General features: G+C 40.5%; 1 protein-coding gene across 1 annotated transcript; it reads right to left on the bottom strand.

Annotated features, from left to right (window-relative positions):
• Window positions 1–5,629: 5,629 nt before the first annotated feature.
• LOC122409646 (dynein axonemal intermediate chain 3-like) lies at window positions 5,630–13,103 on the bottom strand. Its single transcript, XM_043417375.1, has 10 exons — window positions 12,675–13,103; window positions 11,378–11,698; window positions 10,465–10,713; window positions 10,192–10,350; window positions 9,445–9,776; window positions 8,418–8,987; window positions 7,157–7,457; window positions 6,861–7,037; window positions 5,923–6,270; window positions 5,630–5,842 (listed from the first exon to the last, which is right to left on the bottom strand). Exons 1-10 carry the CDS (start codon window positions 13,101–13,103, stop codon window positions 5,630–5,632), a joined length of 3,099 nt encoding a protein of 1,032 aa, XP_043273310.1.
• Window positions 13,104–15,173: the final 2,070 nt, after the last annotated feature.

Here is a 15,173-nt window from a genome sequence, read left to right as displayed (position 1 = left end):
CGAAATGCGCACCGTAACACGCCGTTGAGCGAGGCTGCTCGACTTCAATGTTTCTCATAATAGACTAAACAAGTTGACTTTTTACCCTCGACTTTCTCATTAAGAGACACGTCCTTTATGTCGCTAGAAATCCCCACTCTCTGTCCCAACGGGCCAGCGAGTCCTTGTTCCTTCTACCCTTTTATCTTTGTATTGGGTTCTCTCATTTATTCTCCAGCTCCATTTTCTCCTCTCCTTTTTATCTTTCTTCCTTTTTTTGTTCCTTCTTTTCCGCTCTCTCTCTCTCTCTCTCTCTCTCTCTCTCTCCCTCTCTCTCTCTCTCTCTCTTCAACAACATAATTACATTGCAAATTTCGTATCCTTACCTTCAAAAACAGAGCCTTTGGTCTGCCACGGCAACCAGCTCTAATTATTATTTCGAGCGTGAACTTTATATTATGGTGTTTTACAAGAAAACGTCATAAACCGAGCACTCGACGGAAGCTCTTTCGTATACAAAAACCTAGCCTTTGGACTCGGCTCATAATGTTCCGGCTTTGATTCGAGGATTTGTAGAGAGAAATCGTTACAATCATTCTCTGGGTTTCATTTCATTCGCATTTCAGGCGCGCGTCGACTTTATTCAGAATTTTCTTTTACCCTGGCAGCGATTGAAACAAATGGTCAAATTAATGCGAGCATACCATTTATGAGAAATAATTAGCTTTCGCGTCAATTATCTATGAGAACCGGTTGTATAACGATAAGTCAACTCCCATAATAATATCGACGTTCGACGCGTAACGTGCTTTGCCCGGAGCTCGTTAATATTCATCACGAAAGAGGAAAAAATGAAGAGCTCGTTTTGATCTTTTTGCGCCGCACGATGTCGCGGCGACGACGAGAAATTTTCCACGGATAAAAGGCTCTTTCATTCCCTCACTAGAAACGATCCTTTACAGATTCGTCGCTTCGGATTCCCGATGCTGAATTAACGCGATATGATGCGATGGCATATTCATAGTAAATTTCACGTTAGTGTGGGTTTTTTCGGAAACAATAATCGACGTACGTCGACATCTCGTTTTCTGCACTCATCGAACGTATTTTTTAAAATCAAATTTCAATTGTTCTTTCATCATAAATTTATACAATTGATTTTTTATTTTTTTAATGACTTTTCCATTGTTCGCATCGCTATTTTTACTCGGAAATAGCTCCACGACGAATGATGAATTAATTGGCAATTCCTATTGTGCAACCAGAAGTTGAGCGAAATTTCTCAGTTTCGTAACAGCATTTTGAAGTATTTTGAACAGGAAAATTCAACGCTGTTACAAAAACGATTAAGGAAATTCTCAGGAAATTCTCGCAAGTTCGAAAAATGTAATTGAGCAGATTATAGTTTCGTGATTTTGATGCTTGGCTGCGTGCTCGGATACGTTCACACGAGTCGTATGAACTTTTGTAAAGACATTTGGATTCATTCTCATTCGGTGAGCGAGCGAGATATACTTTTTCGCCGGATGTTCGTAGCTTGTTTTGTCAATATAAATGAAGAAAAGTTTGGCTCATCCGGGGCATCGGGCGGAGGAACAAAATCCTTCGTACAGATCCATCTGTCCAGTCAGTATCAACGTTGCCCGGGTGGCCAGTCTCCGCATCGATGTAAAGAGAGCTCAATATATGTACACAGATATATGTATATAAATATAAAATATATAGATAGATCTGGAGGGGAGTTTGGTCGGAAGATGGGTGAACGGACAAACAGACAGTCGGAGAAAAGCAGAGCAAACGAGTGCCGAGGATGTTTCGGAACTTGGGCAATAATGCCGGCCGTCGTTTCCAGAAAGCTTCGCGTCGCTCCCACTCTCGTCGCTGCCGTTACAGTTTCTTTTTCTCCTCGCTCCATCTTTCTCGCAGAGCAAGAGGAGAATATAGTTGGCGAAACTCGTATCATTGCGGGGCGCACGTACGGAGCGGCCTTTCGTTTCTCGCAGCATGCCCCTCCGTCGAATTTTTCCCATCAAGTCCCGCTCGGTCCCGTTCCCCTCTTCGCGGTAGTCCCTCGATTTATTTATTAACTTATTTTCTTTTCGGCTGAATTCTGCCCCCACCACATTTCTTTTTTCAACACTCAGCAACATCGGGGGATGCGCGTTACCACCCACGCTCGTTTCTCCAATGATTTTCCTCTTTCTCTTGCGCCTTCACTCCGCGCCCTCTCTCTCGCTCTGTCTCTTATCCGAGAGTTGATCGTTTGCTTTTCTCATTTTCTTTTTGGTCGTCCAACTCACCACCCTGGAGGGCGCCGAAGCCCGTACGAAATGAGAACGAAGGATTTATGTAGCGTGGCAGTAACCTCAGCTCGACGTGAGATGCGCGTCCTTGCCTTCGGCTCCGCACACCCTCGCTTCGCACAGCGCCGCTGAGAAGCGCTCTCGATTTTCATTATTCTTTATTTGACCGACATACCACCATCCAGTGTCTCGCAAAATATGTTTTCTCCGGTTATCTCATTTTATTCTTGGCTTAAGGAGCTCTTGTTTCAATTTCAAAATTGTGTCAAGCACTTTGGTATCTCCATGATAAGTTATTGACGTCGCGCCCGACTACGCCCTCTCTTCCTCCGCGGAAACTTTGTCCAAGTTTTCCAACTGTTCTTCAAAAATAAGTCAACGAATAATGGATCACACTCGGATATTTATTCAATTTCCTATAAAACGTCCCGGTGCGTTTTCTCGTATTTTAACGTTACGTAACGCTGCGATTCATTTAAAAAGCCAACGAAATATATCGCCGCTCCAAAATAACGAATGACCTTTTTCCTATTCAGACTCTCTGTGTCTCTTTTCCACATTCTTCGCTCTTCTATTCGTAATAAAAATAATACCCCAGAGATAAGATCCCGGAGCTATCCATGCGTCAATAACCAATGGAGGCACGAGGAGCTCCGCGTTTTTTCCCCTTTTCTAACGGTTCACCTATTTGTGTCAAACCCTTCCATGTCCCTTCACGAGACACCGTAATGATGATAACTCTTTTTTTTTCAAAAATGAGGTATGATTACATTCCTTCCTGGACTCGAGCTAGCTTCGTGCGTTTCTCTTCAACATCCAGTCACATGCATGAATTCCGTATCACGCTCCAAAGCTCACCTCTATTTTTTTGTACATCTCATTTCGTTCTAGTTATTACTGCGAGAATTCAAGAGCCGTTTAGCCCAAGAGTTTGAGGTATATCCACCGGGTAGACGGGTCGTTTTTTCATTTGTCAGAATGCGCAGACGAGAGCAGAACGAGATTCGTGGGGAGTTGTGTTTTATGTTAGTTTTTATCATTTTTTCTAGCAATGGATCTTCGATGCGGCAGTGTCCGCTATCGCCAGTTTTGGCACTCGCGATTCAAAATCTATTTTTGTTCTCGTTCAGTAGTCGTCGTCGGCATAATGAGAAGAGGAACAACAATTCTTGTTACCTGTGCCAGGAATTCTTCCCATTCATCGTTCCATTTCAAATGCATTTTACGAAAGACCCCACTTTTTCGAACAACGTGACAGTGACGATTAATCTCGACGAATTCGATTGATTTTTAATATTTCTTTTCACGATTATTAGCTGTGAAAGACGTTACAATTCGTTCATAAATACGATTGGGGGTTGCGACTAATATTTCATAGTCACGTTCTCGCTAGACATGAAATTTCATGTTTTCAGAAGAATCGCAAAGGATAGAGCGCGGCTAGATTTTATTTCAAATTCCCGAGTACGTTGAGTGTGTAGAGAAAGGTAAAATTAGCGAAAGAATATGTCATTAGCTTGGTAGTTAGGAAAATGTAGCAACGACAAAAGTGAAGAATATGAATGCAAAAAAGTAAAAAACGAAAAAAAAACAACAACGAAATGGTAAAAAAAGGAGGAACAAGCGGCTCGTAATTGCAGCTAGCGTAGCGCCGGGAGGGGGTGAAAAAATGAGGTTTCTCGAGAAATTTGTCAGTGTAAATTGAAACTCTGCTAATGCAGACCTTTTATCACGTTTCTTTTCTCGCTTTAAAGTTCCTCGGTCTCAGTTCCATAGGTGAAAGTGGACGAGAAGGTTTCCATGTTATTTTTTGGTCGATGATGAATATCTCCTTGTTCTTTCTCTTGCGAAGAGATCGAGAGTTGAGATTTAAAACAGTATCAACGGTTTTGTAATTTTTCAATGCTAGATTTTACCCAAGAAAAAACGACGATGTTAAGAAAGGGAAAGAGAGGGGTGGGGGCGGGGGGGGGGGGGGGGAGGAAAGAGAAAAGCTTGAAATTATGAAGCGACCGAAAAATGATAGGAGTGGGTAGAAGAAAATCGGATGAGGGAATGGGGCTCTTGGGAAATGAAGAACGAACGACACATCTCCCTCGCTCTCTCTCTCTCCGCCTCTTCGTTTTTTTCGTCGTCTTTATAGGTCCATGTACATTCCAAGCCAGGGATAATGACGCCACGGGCTGAAAGACACCCTGCGTCATGTTCACGTAGTCTCTTCTCCTTCCTCCTCCCTCATTTTCTTCCCCCCCTTCAAATGTCCATATCTTCGTTTTCATTTTCTTTTTCCGCTGTCTCGTAGTTTGTTCTCTACCGAGACTAAATCGTGTGACGGGATATAAAGATTGAGGGTTGAAGAGAAAAAAAACGCTCAGACTTCTCGGTGACGCCCGGTAGTTTGAAATTTCAAATTCATTTACGCCTCCGCCTTTCGTCGAGTTTTAATCCGCTTTAATTATGAAAAATCTCCGAGTCTCGACGACTTCATCTATATTTCTTCTTATCCACTTCGCTCTTCCTCTCCGTCTCTCTTTCACTTCGCCTGCCTGCCTCCCTCTTCGTTTGACTTTTACATATACACGTAAAATATAAATTTTCTCATTTATGGGTCGCGGCAGGGACGAATCAAGGACCCTGCGCTCTCTCGCTCGCCTTGTTAACTACGACTTGGTTCTTTGTCGCGTAGTTATGTCGTCGTTACTATTCTTATTTCTCTCACTTCCTTCTCCAGCCTTCGTACTCATCGATTCATTCTTGCTGATTGGGGCTGAGCCGCAATCTCGTGTCTTCCATGCCACCTTCTCGGATCATTCCTCCCTTCTTTCGTGGAGTTTTAGCATCAATGAAGACTCGATTTTCTGTACTTGGCTTTGCGAGTCTTTCCGCATCGTACGTTATAACCACGTTTTTACAACTTTATTCCTCGAGTCTGCAAAGTAAAACGAGCTTCTGTCCGTTCGATTGTAATATTGAATACGAAAATGTAATTAATCCGTTGAAATAAAATGTGAAAAGTTGTAAAGTGGTCGAACAGATTTTGTGCAAGTTATTTTTTTTTTATTTTTCAATTTCACTTATCGTTAGTATACTCAGCAGCTTTAATACATTGATTCATACAATATTTGTCGGTTCACCCAAGGCTAAATATCACGAATTCATCAAAACTGTCGGTGTATCGGAAACGCTGAAATATTTACATTTTTTTCATGGAGTTATGAATGAAATTTGATAAAATAGTTGGAATCGTTCGGTAACGATTATTATTGGCGTAATGAATTTGAGGTCGTCCAAGCTCATCCTTCTCAATAACTGACAAGTTTGTTAATCGGGTTGCTATCGAGCGCTATTTATTGTGTTTCATCAGTCCAATGCGGCTCGTTTTGTTCCGCGTTCCATTTCAACGCGACGTCCATTGATTTTCTTCGCATTTTACCCTCGCTCAGCACTTTGCGCCAGTCGAAATCCGGCTCATACGGATTCGCCCTCATTTCTGCCAATGCCTCGCTCTGCGTCTCCATAAAATCGTATATTATTTGCTCCTCAGGATTCTTGAATCTCGCCTACGGTGTGACGGGTCGCAATTGAAATCGTTTTGCCGTTATGGCTCGTACGTGGAAACATCTGACGACCAATGACTCACCTTCGGCAACTCTTCGAGCACTTTCTTCAAAGTGAGCGTTGTGTCGTCCGTTTCATCAATTTCTGGCAGCTGAATAATTTTCGTTTCTGGACGGTCGTAATAATACTGTTCGGGGAACAAAAATGCCATTGTCTCCTCGAATATTTGATCTTGCAGTTGCATTATCTCACGTATTTTTCTTTTCTTCTTCTTCGCGTCCTGTCGTAACTTCAAATACGGAGCTCTTCGTCTCTCGAGAACGTCTTCTCGGAGACCTTTCTTTTCAAGTATAACTCTTTGCATACGCTCGAGCACCATTGCTTTCCATTGGAGTCGAGCGTCTTCTAAAAATTTACCGGACCTGTCACTCTGTGGATTCAAAAATGAAAGAAATTTCAATGTTTTTTCATCACCGAGACAAAAGTTTGGTTGAAACACTTGAAAAATGTTCAATTTAACTAAAATATTTATTACGAGCATTAAGATAATGATTCAAACTGATAGCGATTTGGATTAACGACATTCAGGACTCTGTGACGATATTTGGGTTACTCATGTTTTGTTGCTACGAAAATGTTAGTTTCCGAAAACTAGGAATACATAGAAAAAAAGTTATAAACAAATGTTTCGAGTTGTTCGAGCAAAAGATTTCATTTCACTTATTCAGTTAATTTACATAAACAAAAATTTATTGATTCGGGATAAGTGAACTATTCTTTATTTATCGCAAGCAGATGTTGGTTAGATCAAGCAACAAAAATATCAACTGAAGACATTTAGTTGTTACAACTATTTTTTCTCAATGAATGTTTTCAATATTTTTAATCTTGTTTTTTTCTGTTAATGATTCTTCGCTGTTTTCGCGAAGTAGAAAGAACTAAAAATCCAGTTATTGAGAGAACAAGAGTTAATGAAACAGTTTGTTCCCTCAATTATATTATTATCGCGAGGTTTGTTACTTTTTTCGGAGTCCTTTCGAGCTTCTCCGTGTTCATTTGGTCCATCGGAATTTTGACTTTTGCTTCTGCTTCACGCTGCTTCTTTTCAGCCTCGATATCAGCCTCCCTTTTTCGTTTTTCAGCGGCGTCAAGATTCGCCTCATTTTTTGACATTTGCCACCGTTTGAACTGACGAATCTTGCGATTATGAGGAAAAAAATGTAGAATTTTTATCATTTTTTGGAAGCCCCATTCGCGATGCACTGTCGTGCCATCTTTGATAGAAACCCAAACGAATGACTCTGCCCGACATTTACTCTGTCGATTTCCCGGTCGACGTATTTTCTCATCCACTTAATGTCGCCAGCATCAAAGGTGAGGAGATCGGGCGGTGCGGTGAAAACTCTGAGCGTACCGTTATAGTCGCAGAAAGCGACGCATTGAGGATTCAGATAAAGCTCGTGAGTGTATATGCCGGTTATAATACGACCCGATAGACCCTGAGTGAAACTTGGCTCGTGAGTCTTGACGATAAAGTCCCAAATCTCGGCAGTTCCGTCGACCCGTGCCAATATTACAACCGTAGGCCTGAAAGTGCCCCAGCAACAGGCAGTATATCTGTCGCAAAAAATGTGCAAATCCATAAATGACGACGAGTCGAACCAAATGAAAAGTACATCTTTTTATGTGGAGCGTTCGAGAACCTGTAAGAAAATGTGAATAATCGTCGAATAAAAGCGACAGAGTTTTCTAACCCAGGAATAATGACACTGGGAGTTCTATGTAGCGTGGAAAATGGAACTATTTCGTGAAAATATATTTCGTATAAATTATAATTTATATTGGAGTTGAGAATAATTTAAAGCGCGATTTTTTAAGTCAGTTGTGTTTTCTTATTTTTTTTTTTTCCCAGTGATTTACGAAATCGTTACTGAATGAAATTCGATTCTATATTCCTTCTCTTTTGCTCGGCCAATTTAAAAAAAAAATTTATCTCTGGTGGAAATATTTTTTCGATGATAATCGTGCAAAATTCAAATCCGTTAATGGATTTTAAATACATTCGGTTATTCATCTTCAGTAAATATTTTGCAACGAGTTATTATCATTTTAAAAGAAGATTTCGTACTCGTGAAAAGGATTTAAAATGGGATGGAATTGATATTTACTGCGCGGGAATATGGGTGAAGGAAACAATGTATTATCCACTAGTGGATTTGCAACGAGATTTAACCGCTTTTATGAGGTATTTCACGTTTTTCATGTAATCGGATTTGTTCCGATTATGTGTTACGTTTTTAATGCATTATCCATCCCGCGGTAAATGGACGCAAGATTATTCGATTATATTTCGTTTTTTATTCTTTAATTACGAATAATAGAAGTGCTTATTATTTAATCATTTTTAATTGTTGTTACGAACGAAATATTTGAATTTTTATAAAAATTGTCTTAGTGTCGAGCAAGCAAGAGAAAAATATATTTTTGAGTTCGCAGTCGGACAATCGGTGGACTGCAGTAATTTTAATATCGAAATGGGGAAATATTGAAAAAAGTGGATTGAAATATCGTAAATACCTGACTTTGCACTTTTTCCAAATAACTGGTTCTTCAAAATCTTCACGCCAAACCGCAAAAATATTGCCACCAACGGTGAGAATGACGTCTTTGAGATATTTCGATCTAACAGCGTGGGTAACAGGCCCATCGTGAATACTATTTTGCCACTCAAATTTCGAGGTCTCGTGGTTGACGAATACACCTGTTGAAAATTCGTAACCCTCCCACGACAAACGCGCAACGTAGCCGTCGACCGTACCGATGAAAATGAAAGGTTCGAGATCGTAATCCGGTTTGAAGTTTTCTAATTTGTAATATTTTCTAACACCAACATTATCGTCTTTGGGATTTGGTTTTGGATTGTCCAATTTTTTTTCTAATATGGGATTGTGAATGCTCATGGTCGTGATGACAACGGGTTTTTCCTCGCCCGGACGTCGTACCTCGAGCATATAGAAAGGACGAAAAAGACCGTCAAAGGATTTGAAGGGAGAAATCGATTGGAGAAGAGCTTCCGGACGCTTGATAGTTTTTCTTTTTTTCTTATTTCGGCTCCCAGTTTTCTCCTTCTCCTCAGGAGGCTGCAACCTTTATTTGCCCCAACGAAACACGAAACATCATTAGTTCAACATTCTTTTACCGTATATCCGAGGCAAGAAAAGAAAAACTATGAAAGAGGAACGAGCGGAAAAGTGTAACGACATTTTGTTCGCCTCGTTCGTTGGCAATTCGTAGAGGTTAATTGCCCATTCTCAAGTGGCGGAAGATTGAAGGGAAGCTTGTAATATGGATGCGAGGCTTGTTTCTTGGGGAGAAAAAAAGATTCAAAAGTTTTTTTTCTCGCCCCCGAGTAAAGCGAGTTTAGGGACGAATGAGAAGTTTTGAGATTGGCGAAGAGGTGTCACAGCGCTGATGAATCTTTGAGGATTCTATTTTTCCGTCATACCTTCCCCTTCTCTCACTTTCCTCATTTTCATACCCCCGCGCGACAAATTTTCATCTTATTTCGCCTCCTTTCTTTTCTCATTTAGTGACAATTAAATACCTCAAATCCCAGAACGCTATGGTCCCGTCTTCACTCGACGTTGCAAATTGCCAACTCAGCTCTTCCCTCGCCGTGTCCTCTGGCAAACTTTCGATTCTACCGTTTTTATCGATTCTGTTGTACGCCGGAAACCAAACTATTTGCGTTATCGGCCCTCTCTGACTGTATCGCATCGATGACATTGCGGCTGCTTGAATTATCGACGAATTCGCAAATCCTTTCATCCACGACATCAACGGTTTCAACGCTGTTCGATACTTGACCTGCGCCGCTGTATTTATCACGATCGTTTCCACTTCTTCGATCTTACCGGGTATCGTCCAAATAGCAATCTGTCCAATAATCGAATTAATCACATCTCCCGCTCCATTTCCCTTTCCGGTCTTATTGCTTCGGTATATTTCCCATCGCGTCTCGTCCTCTGTCCTATTTTCATTTTTCAAAACTATCCAAGTACATCTGTTTCTACTGTATTTTGAACTACATTCATTAAAAAAATTGTTTTATCTCTCGCAAAATCTTTGTCCATTGTTCGACGAAACTGCTCTTACTTTTATTAAGTTTGAGGAAATTTCGTGTTGGCAAAATTCCACAGTTCGAAAATGGTCCAGAAGGCTCAGTCCAAAAAAACGGTCGTGAAAAGGAGCCAACCGTGCATTTCGTACGTACCCGAAATGCATGTTGCACTCTCAATCGAGTTGACTCAGTGCAAAACGAGTGAATTAACAAAGTTATCATAATTCGTACTTGACCACTGGTGCATCCTCCCACAACGACATTTCCATCGAGAGGACAAATAGAAATTGCGGTGACTTCTCGAGAGCATTCTAGTATCAATTTGGGTGTCAAGCAATCGTTGAACGACCAAACGAGCACTTGGTTTTCCATTTCCGTCGATGGTAATACCTGAGAAGGTGAATGTGATAATTGAATTTCGCGTTGTCGATATTGTACGAAAGTTGGTAAGTTTCTAACTTTATTTTTCGAGTTTTTTATAGTTGAATGTAAATTTTTTGTCACCTCGGCGAGGGACGAAAGCCCAGTGAGACGATCGCTTTTGCAATATTCTGTGTAAGCAGCCACAGCGACACCCGTCCAGAATGGATGCCAGCAGAGGTCATTGATGACTCTGTCGTTGGTTAATTTTCCATCGTAATAACTTTGGTGCTCGGTATAAGCGATGGGTATGGGGGCCAAAGTGTCTCTCACACGACGAACCAGTTTGGAACAATCGTCCGTGTAAATGTCCCAAGTGGCATTTTGTGAAGCCTGTGATTGAAAAGAGAGTTTCACTTCAAAGTTTGATTGATACGATTGAATGAGAAAAGATCGAAATTCTGTCGAAAACTAGATTCCAAAGACAGCTTATTTGCTTCCGTCAACAGGAAGAGAAAAAAATCGATGTTTTTCCTTAAACTTGAGCATTCGAGAACGAGATTTTGATTATCCTAACGAAGGGAGTTTGCGAATTTCACCGGAAGGGTTTCCCGCTGCGTTCTTGATGGCTCGGATCGAAAGCCGAGTGATCAGGGGACCCCGTACGAGTTTCATTTACTCAGCAAATAGTCACTTTCCAAAGTAAAATGGGAATGAAGAAATGACTTTTTAAACTTCACCAATTACCCGAATCGATGGCATTCTACAAATTAAACCTTCGTTTATTCAAAGCCGTTTTTTAATAGCCTCCAATAGCATTTGTTGGATATAGTTTTACATCCATGAACTTTTAATGACTCTGCACAAAACTCTAGACCGATGGATGCGGGTTGCTGTATTTATTTAACAATTTTTCGGGAAAGGAGAATTATCGAGCCGGCGTGGTTACGAAAACATTTTATCGACCAACTTTATTCTCAACTCCTCCGAGATAAACACGCGAATGAGAATCTTTCAGGTTCGTAAAAAAGCCAGCTTATGTTATGATCGATCAAACCTCGTCGCACAAATCGTCGGTGTACTTGTCGAGGAATTTTTTCATCGCAGATTTTTTCTCCTCGTCGTAGGTATTCGGGTTAATAGGTTTGTGGTCGTAACGATATTGAAACCACGAATTGACGAGCATCGTCGGTGTGGTCTGGGCATTGTTTTCACGCAGTGCAAGTCCTGTCTGTATGCCCTTTGACGCGATTTTCTTTGTCACGTTATCGAAGCTCTGTCGATAAGGCAAGAGTTCGACGTAGCCGTCTCGTTGATCGTCGGCGTTACGATCGGTTAGCTTGATCGGAACCTTCAGTAAATCCAACGTCGTTTCCACCTGCCAAACCACGCTCGACTTATGGCAAACTCGTTCCACGTATTCATACTTTTTTCAATTCTACAACTCGAAAGAAACATTTTTGACGATCCTTTGTAACTTCAATTTAATACAAAGAACAAGACTTTTCAAATTTTTCCAGATTTTACATAAACAATTCGATTCATCAACTTGTTGACTTATTTCAACTCTTCTTTGTAACAGTATAAACAAAAAGGAAAAAAGTGAACCAGCGTTTATTTTCAGCATGATTGAGCTTGATAGTCGTGAAGTTAGTTTTCAGGTACCGCAGTTCATCCACAGTCGCGTTCAAAAGTTAACTCTTCGATCGTTGTTCGGAAACTCGCATATAGCTTGTGGAATAATCTAATTCGGTATCGTACCTCACAGTTAAGAATGTAAGGGGGGGGGGGGGGGAGAGAAGTGTCTAATATAAAGTTTAGAGCTTGAGAAATAACGACGGTTCGAATTTCTAGCATTTCTAGTAAAAATGGATCATTTTTTATGGCAAACATCGTCGGACGTGTTTGCTGAGTTCTTACTGAAGAAAATATGCATAGAAAGTTTTCGGAGTTACGACGAGGAATGTGAAATTTTTGGATGCTCTCCATAAAAACACTAAAAAACGAGGAGATTTTTTATTTCCAATATCTTGAAATTTCCAGTCTCAATTTTTTTCATCCTCCAAAGAAGCTAAGGTTAGCGAGATTTTTAGCGAGATTAGCGAGAACACTCGGAAAAATTGTCTCCCGCTCGAGGGTTGATGCACGCGAACGGCTCAACGGCCACCCCACCAAGTACTGGCCTCGCCCGAGGCTGCCTAAACTCGGAAGATCGCCGTAGCCGCATACACCGATTGCACCCCCATTATTGTCGCTCCATTAATGAGAAAAATGATTTATCGAATGGTTTCGATCGCCATAAAACTATTTTGAAATGGCACCGGATAATGCTCCGTTAATCGTTGATATCAAACCTCAATTTCGAATAATGGCCTCGTATTCTTGACTATGGCGTCGTCAACCTCTTGGCCACTCCCGAGGTCCTGCCATGTGCGAGGTATTTTATAAACGGCGTTTCGTACTCGATTCTCCTGATCGATTCTCAATGCCTCGATGCTTTTAATGACCGCGTCTCTTCCGGCTTCCGTAAGACAAATATAAAATTGTCCTTCATCGTCGGAAGTTGGCGAGTAACCGATGAGGATATTTTTATCCGGATAAAGGCTGATGTGATCGCGGACCGGCAAAAAATCACTGCTTTCATCGTGGAGATCTAAATTGTCTTCGATGTCCTCTTTTTTAACGTATACCCATGGATATTCGGTCGTTACGTTTTCCCCGATGACACAACCAATAATCTTTTGGGTCAGAGGCGTCAGATTGATTCTTGCTATTCCTGGCATTCCCTTAATCAATGTAAAGTCGTACCTTGTAACTATGGAGGTTAATCAAATTTTTCGAATCTCCGTAAATGAAAATGAAAAGGTTATGGAAGTGAAGGAATCAGCGTTGCATCTGTACCGAAGCTTCGGAATATCGAAATTTCCGTGGCCCCTCGAACTCGGTTGCGCTTGTTTCACCGCCTTCGTAATCCTCGAATATTGAAATCTTCGACGCAGCGTAAGAGTCGAGCTCATAAATGGTTCTTCGTCTCTCGCTCGGTTTCTCCTCTTCCGCAAATGGAAATTCGATGTTTCTTCGCCCTCGGGTCCCTCGATCTTCTCCCTCGATCGTTGCCATTTTTATCGATTAGAAAAATCCAAAGATTTCATTACTTTATATTCCGGATCGTGGCATCGGTGCTATAAACGTTCGAAAAAAACCATATTTTCGTGATAATCATTTCGATAAATTATCCCTCATCAGTAAATATAATTCCGATCTTCCGTGTTGAAATTTGTCATGAAATTATATTTGGATAATTTTTCATGAAATTATATGGATTTCAATTTAGATGAATATTTGATTTTGGTAAATGCGTCGAGGGAGCTAAATTTCATTGAATTACTATTTTCGAATACTTATCAGATTCCGTATATTCGAAATTATATTGTTCCTCGTGTTCAGGTGCTCCAGATTCTCCCCATTCGTCCAGTGGCCCCTTCACAGAATTCATAGTTCCAGAGATTTGGTACTCGTAGTCAAGCTGGGTTGGCTCTTCTCCTTGAATTTCTTCCTCACTTCTCGATGTTCGTTCTTCCATTCCTGCAGTTTTCTCGAAATCATGCTCTTCTGTTATATCGCCTAGTCGACTGCGAGAGCTTCCCTTCCAATTCATCGTCAACAGAAGCGACCAGAGCTCTTATGGTAAAATAAATGGCAGAATGACAAAGATTGAAAAATAAAAAAACGCCTCCTCGAAACGTAACGGTCCTCGACGTCCCGTGAACAACGCCCTTTCACCACTGTCCCTCCGGAAATCACTCGAGCTTCCAAAATGGATTTGTACCAGAGTACTCTCTCAGCTTTCTATTCCATAGTTCTCGCTCATCCTTCCTCGCGCCATTATCTTCATCTGACTCTGTATATCACTCGTTCAAAAAATACGAGTGACGTTGCCCACTCTTGGCCTTTCATAGCACACGGGGCTCGATTCGTTTTTTTTCTCCCCTTTTTTTGTTTTTTTTTTTTTTTTTCGTTTCAAGACAAAAGAAAAATAGTCAGGGAGACGCGAAATTTATGCGAGCTTCACCGCGATTTCATCCGATGAATGACAACATCCCCGTTCCTATAGGAACTGGCACTTAAAAATGCGAGCTTCGAAAGTTGACAAGCATCTCTGATGATAAAGTGAATAGGGAAACTAAACTTTTTTTTTTATTGAACACGAAAAACTTGGAACTGGATTTTTAGTCGGTAGTAAGTTAATGAATTTCAAGAATATTCAATTTTTATATTTTTTTTTTAGTCATCTTCTTGAGTTATTATATTTTGTTTTGATATTTTTCCAGACTGCACTTCCATGCCATATTATTCTTTATGGAGTGTAAAAACTGTAATTTCTCATGCAAAGTAAAACAGTCTCGTAAAGAATAGAGTGGTGGAGCAAAAAGATGAGATAATAACTTTTTTACTTAGTTTGTTTAATGAATTTAGTTTTCACGACATTTTCATGTTTTTTTCAACCGAAAATTGTCCTTTTTTTTATTAAATGATTAAAAATAAAATAATGATAATAATAATATTGTATGAGTGAAAAAAGAAAATTTATTTTAAAAAATTTGCTACGGAACTTCGAAATTCACGAGTTCTGCAAATCATTTGATTCGCTAGCTTCAATTTGGTTGGTGGGAAAATTCGATTTTTTCTAGCTTTCCTAGCTTTTTCATTCAGGACATTCGGGGAGACAGAACGACACTGCAGAGAGGAGTGTAAAAAACAAAACAATTTTGACTGAGGGATAGAAATTTCGGATGAAAAAATCCTCACAATCATTCGAGTGTTTTCCGTTTTTTGCTACGTTACATCGAAGA

The sequence above is a fragment of the Venturia canescens genome, chromosome 4, assembly GCF_019457755.1.
Source record: "Venturia canescens isolate UGA chromosome 4, ASM1945775v1, whole genome shotgun sequence".
Classification (NCBI taxonomy): Eukaryota; Metazoa; Arthropoda; class Insecta; order Hymenoptera; family Ichneumonidae; genus Venturia; species Venturia canescens.
Note: the sequence above shows the minus strand (reverse complement) of the source record. Positions and strands in the feature narration are given on the sequence as shown.

Excerpts from the sequence above, each read along its gene's own strand:
- LOC122409646 (XM_043417375.1), bottom strand. The coding sequence starts at position 13,103 with ATGCCAGGAATAGCAAGAATCAATCTGACGCCTCTGACCCAAAAGATT. Across the intron at positions 9,777-10,191 it reads GAGGATGCACCAGTGGTCAA|ATTGCTATTTGGACGATACC; the intron begins GTACGAATTATG and ends ATTATTGGACAG. Across the intron at positions 6,271-6,860 it reads TCGAAAGGACTCCGAAAAAA|AGTGACAGGTCCGGTAAATT; the intron begins GTAACAAACCTC and ends TTGAATCCACAG.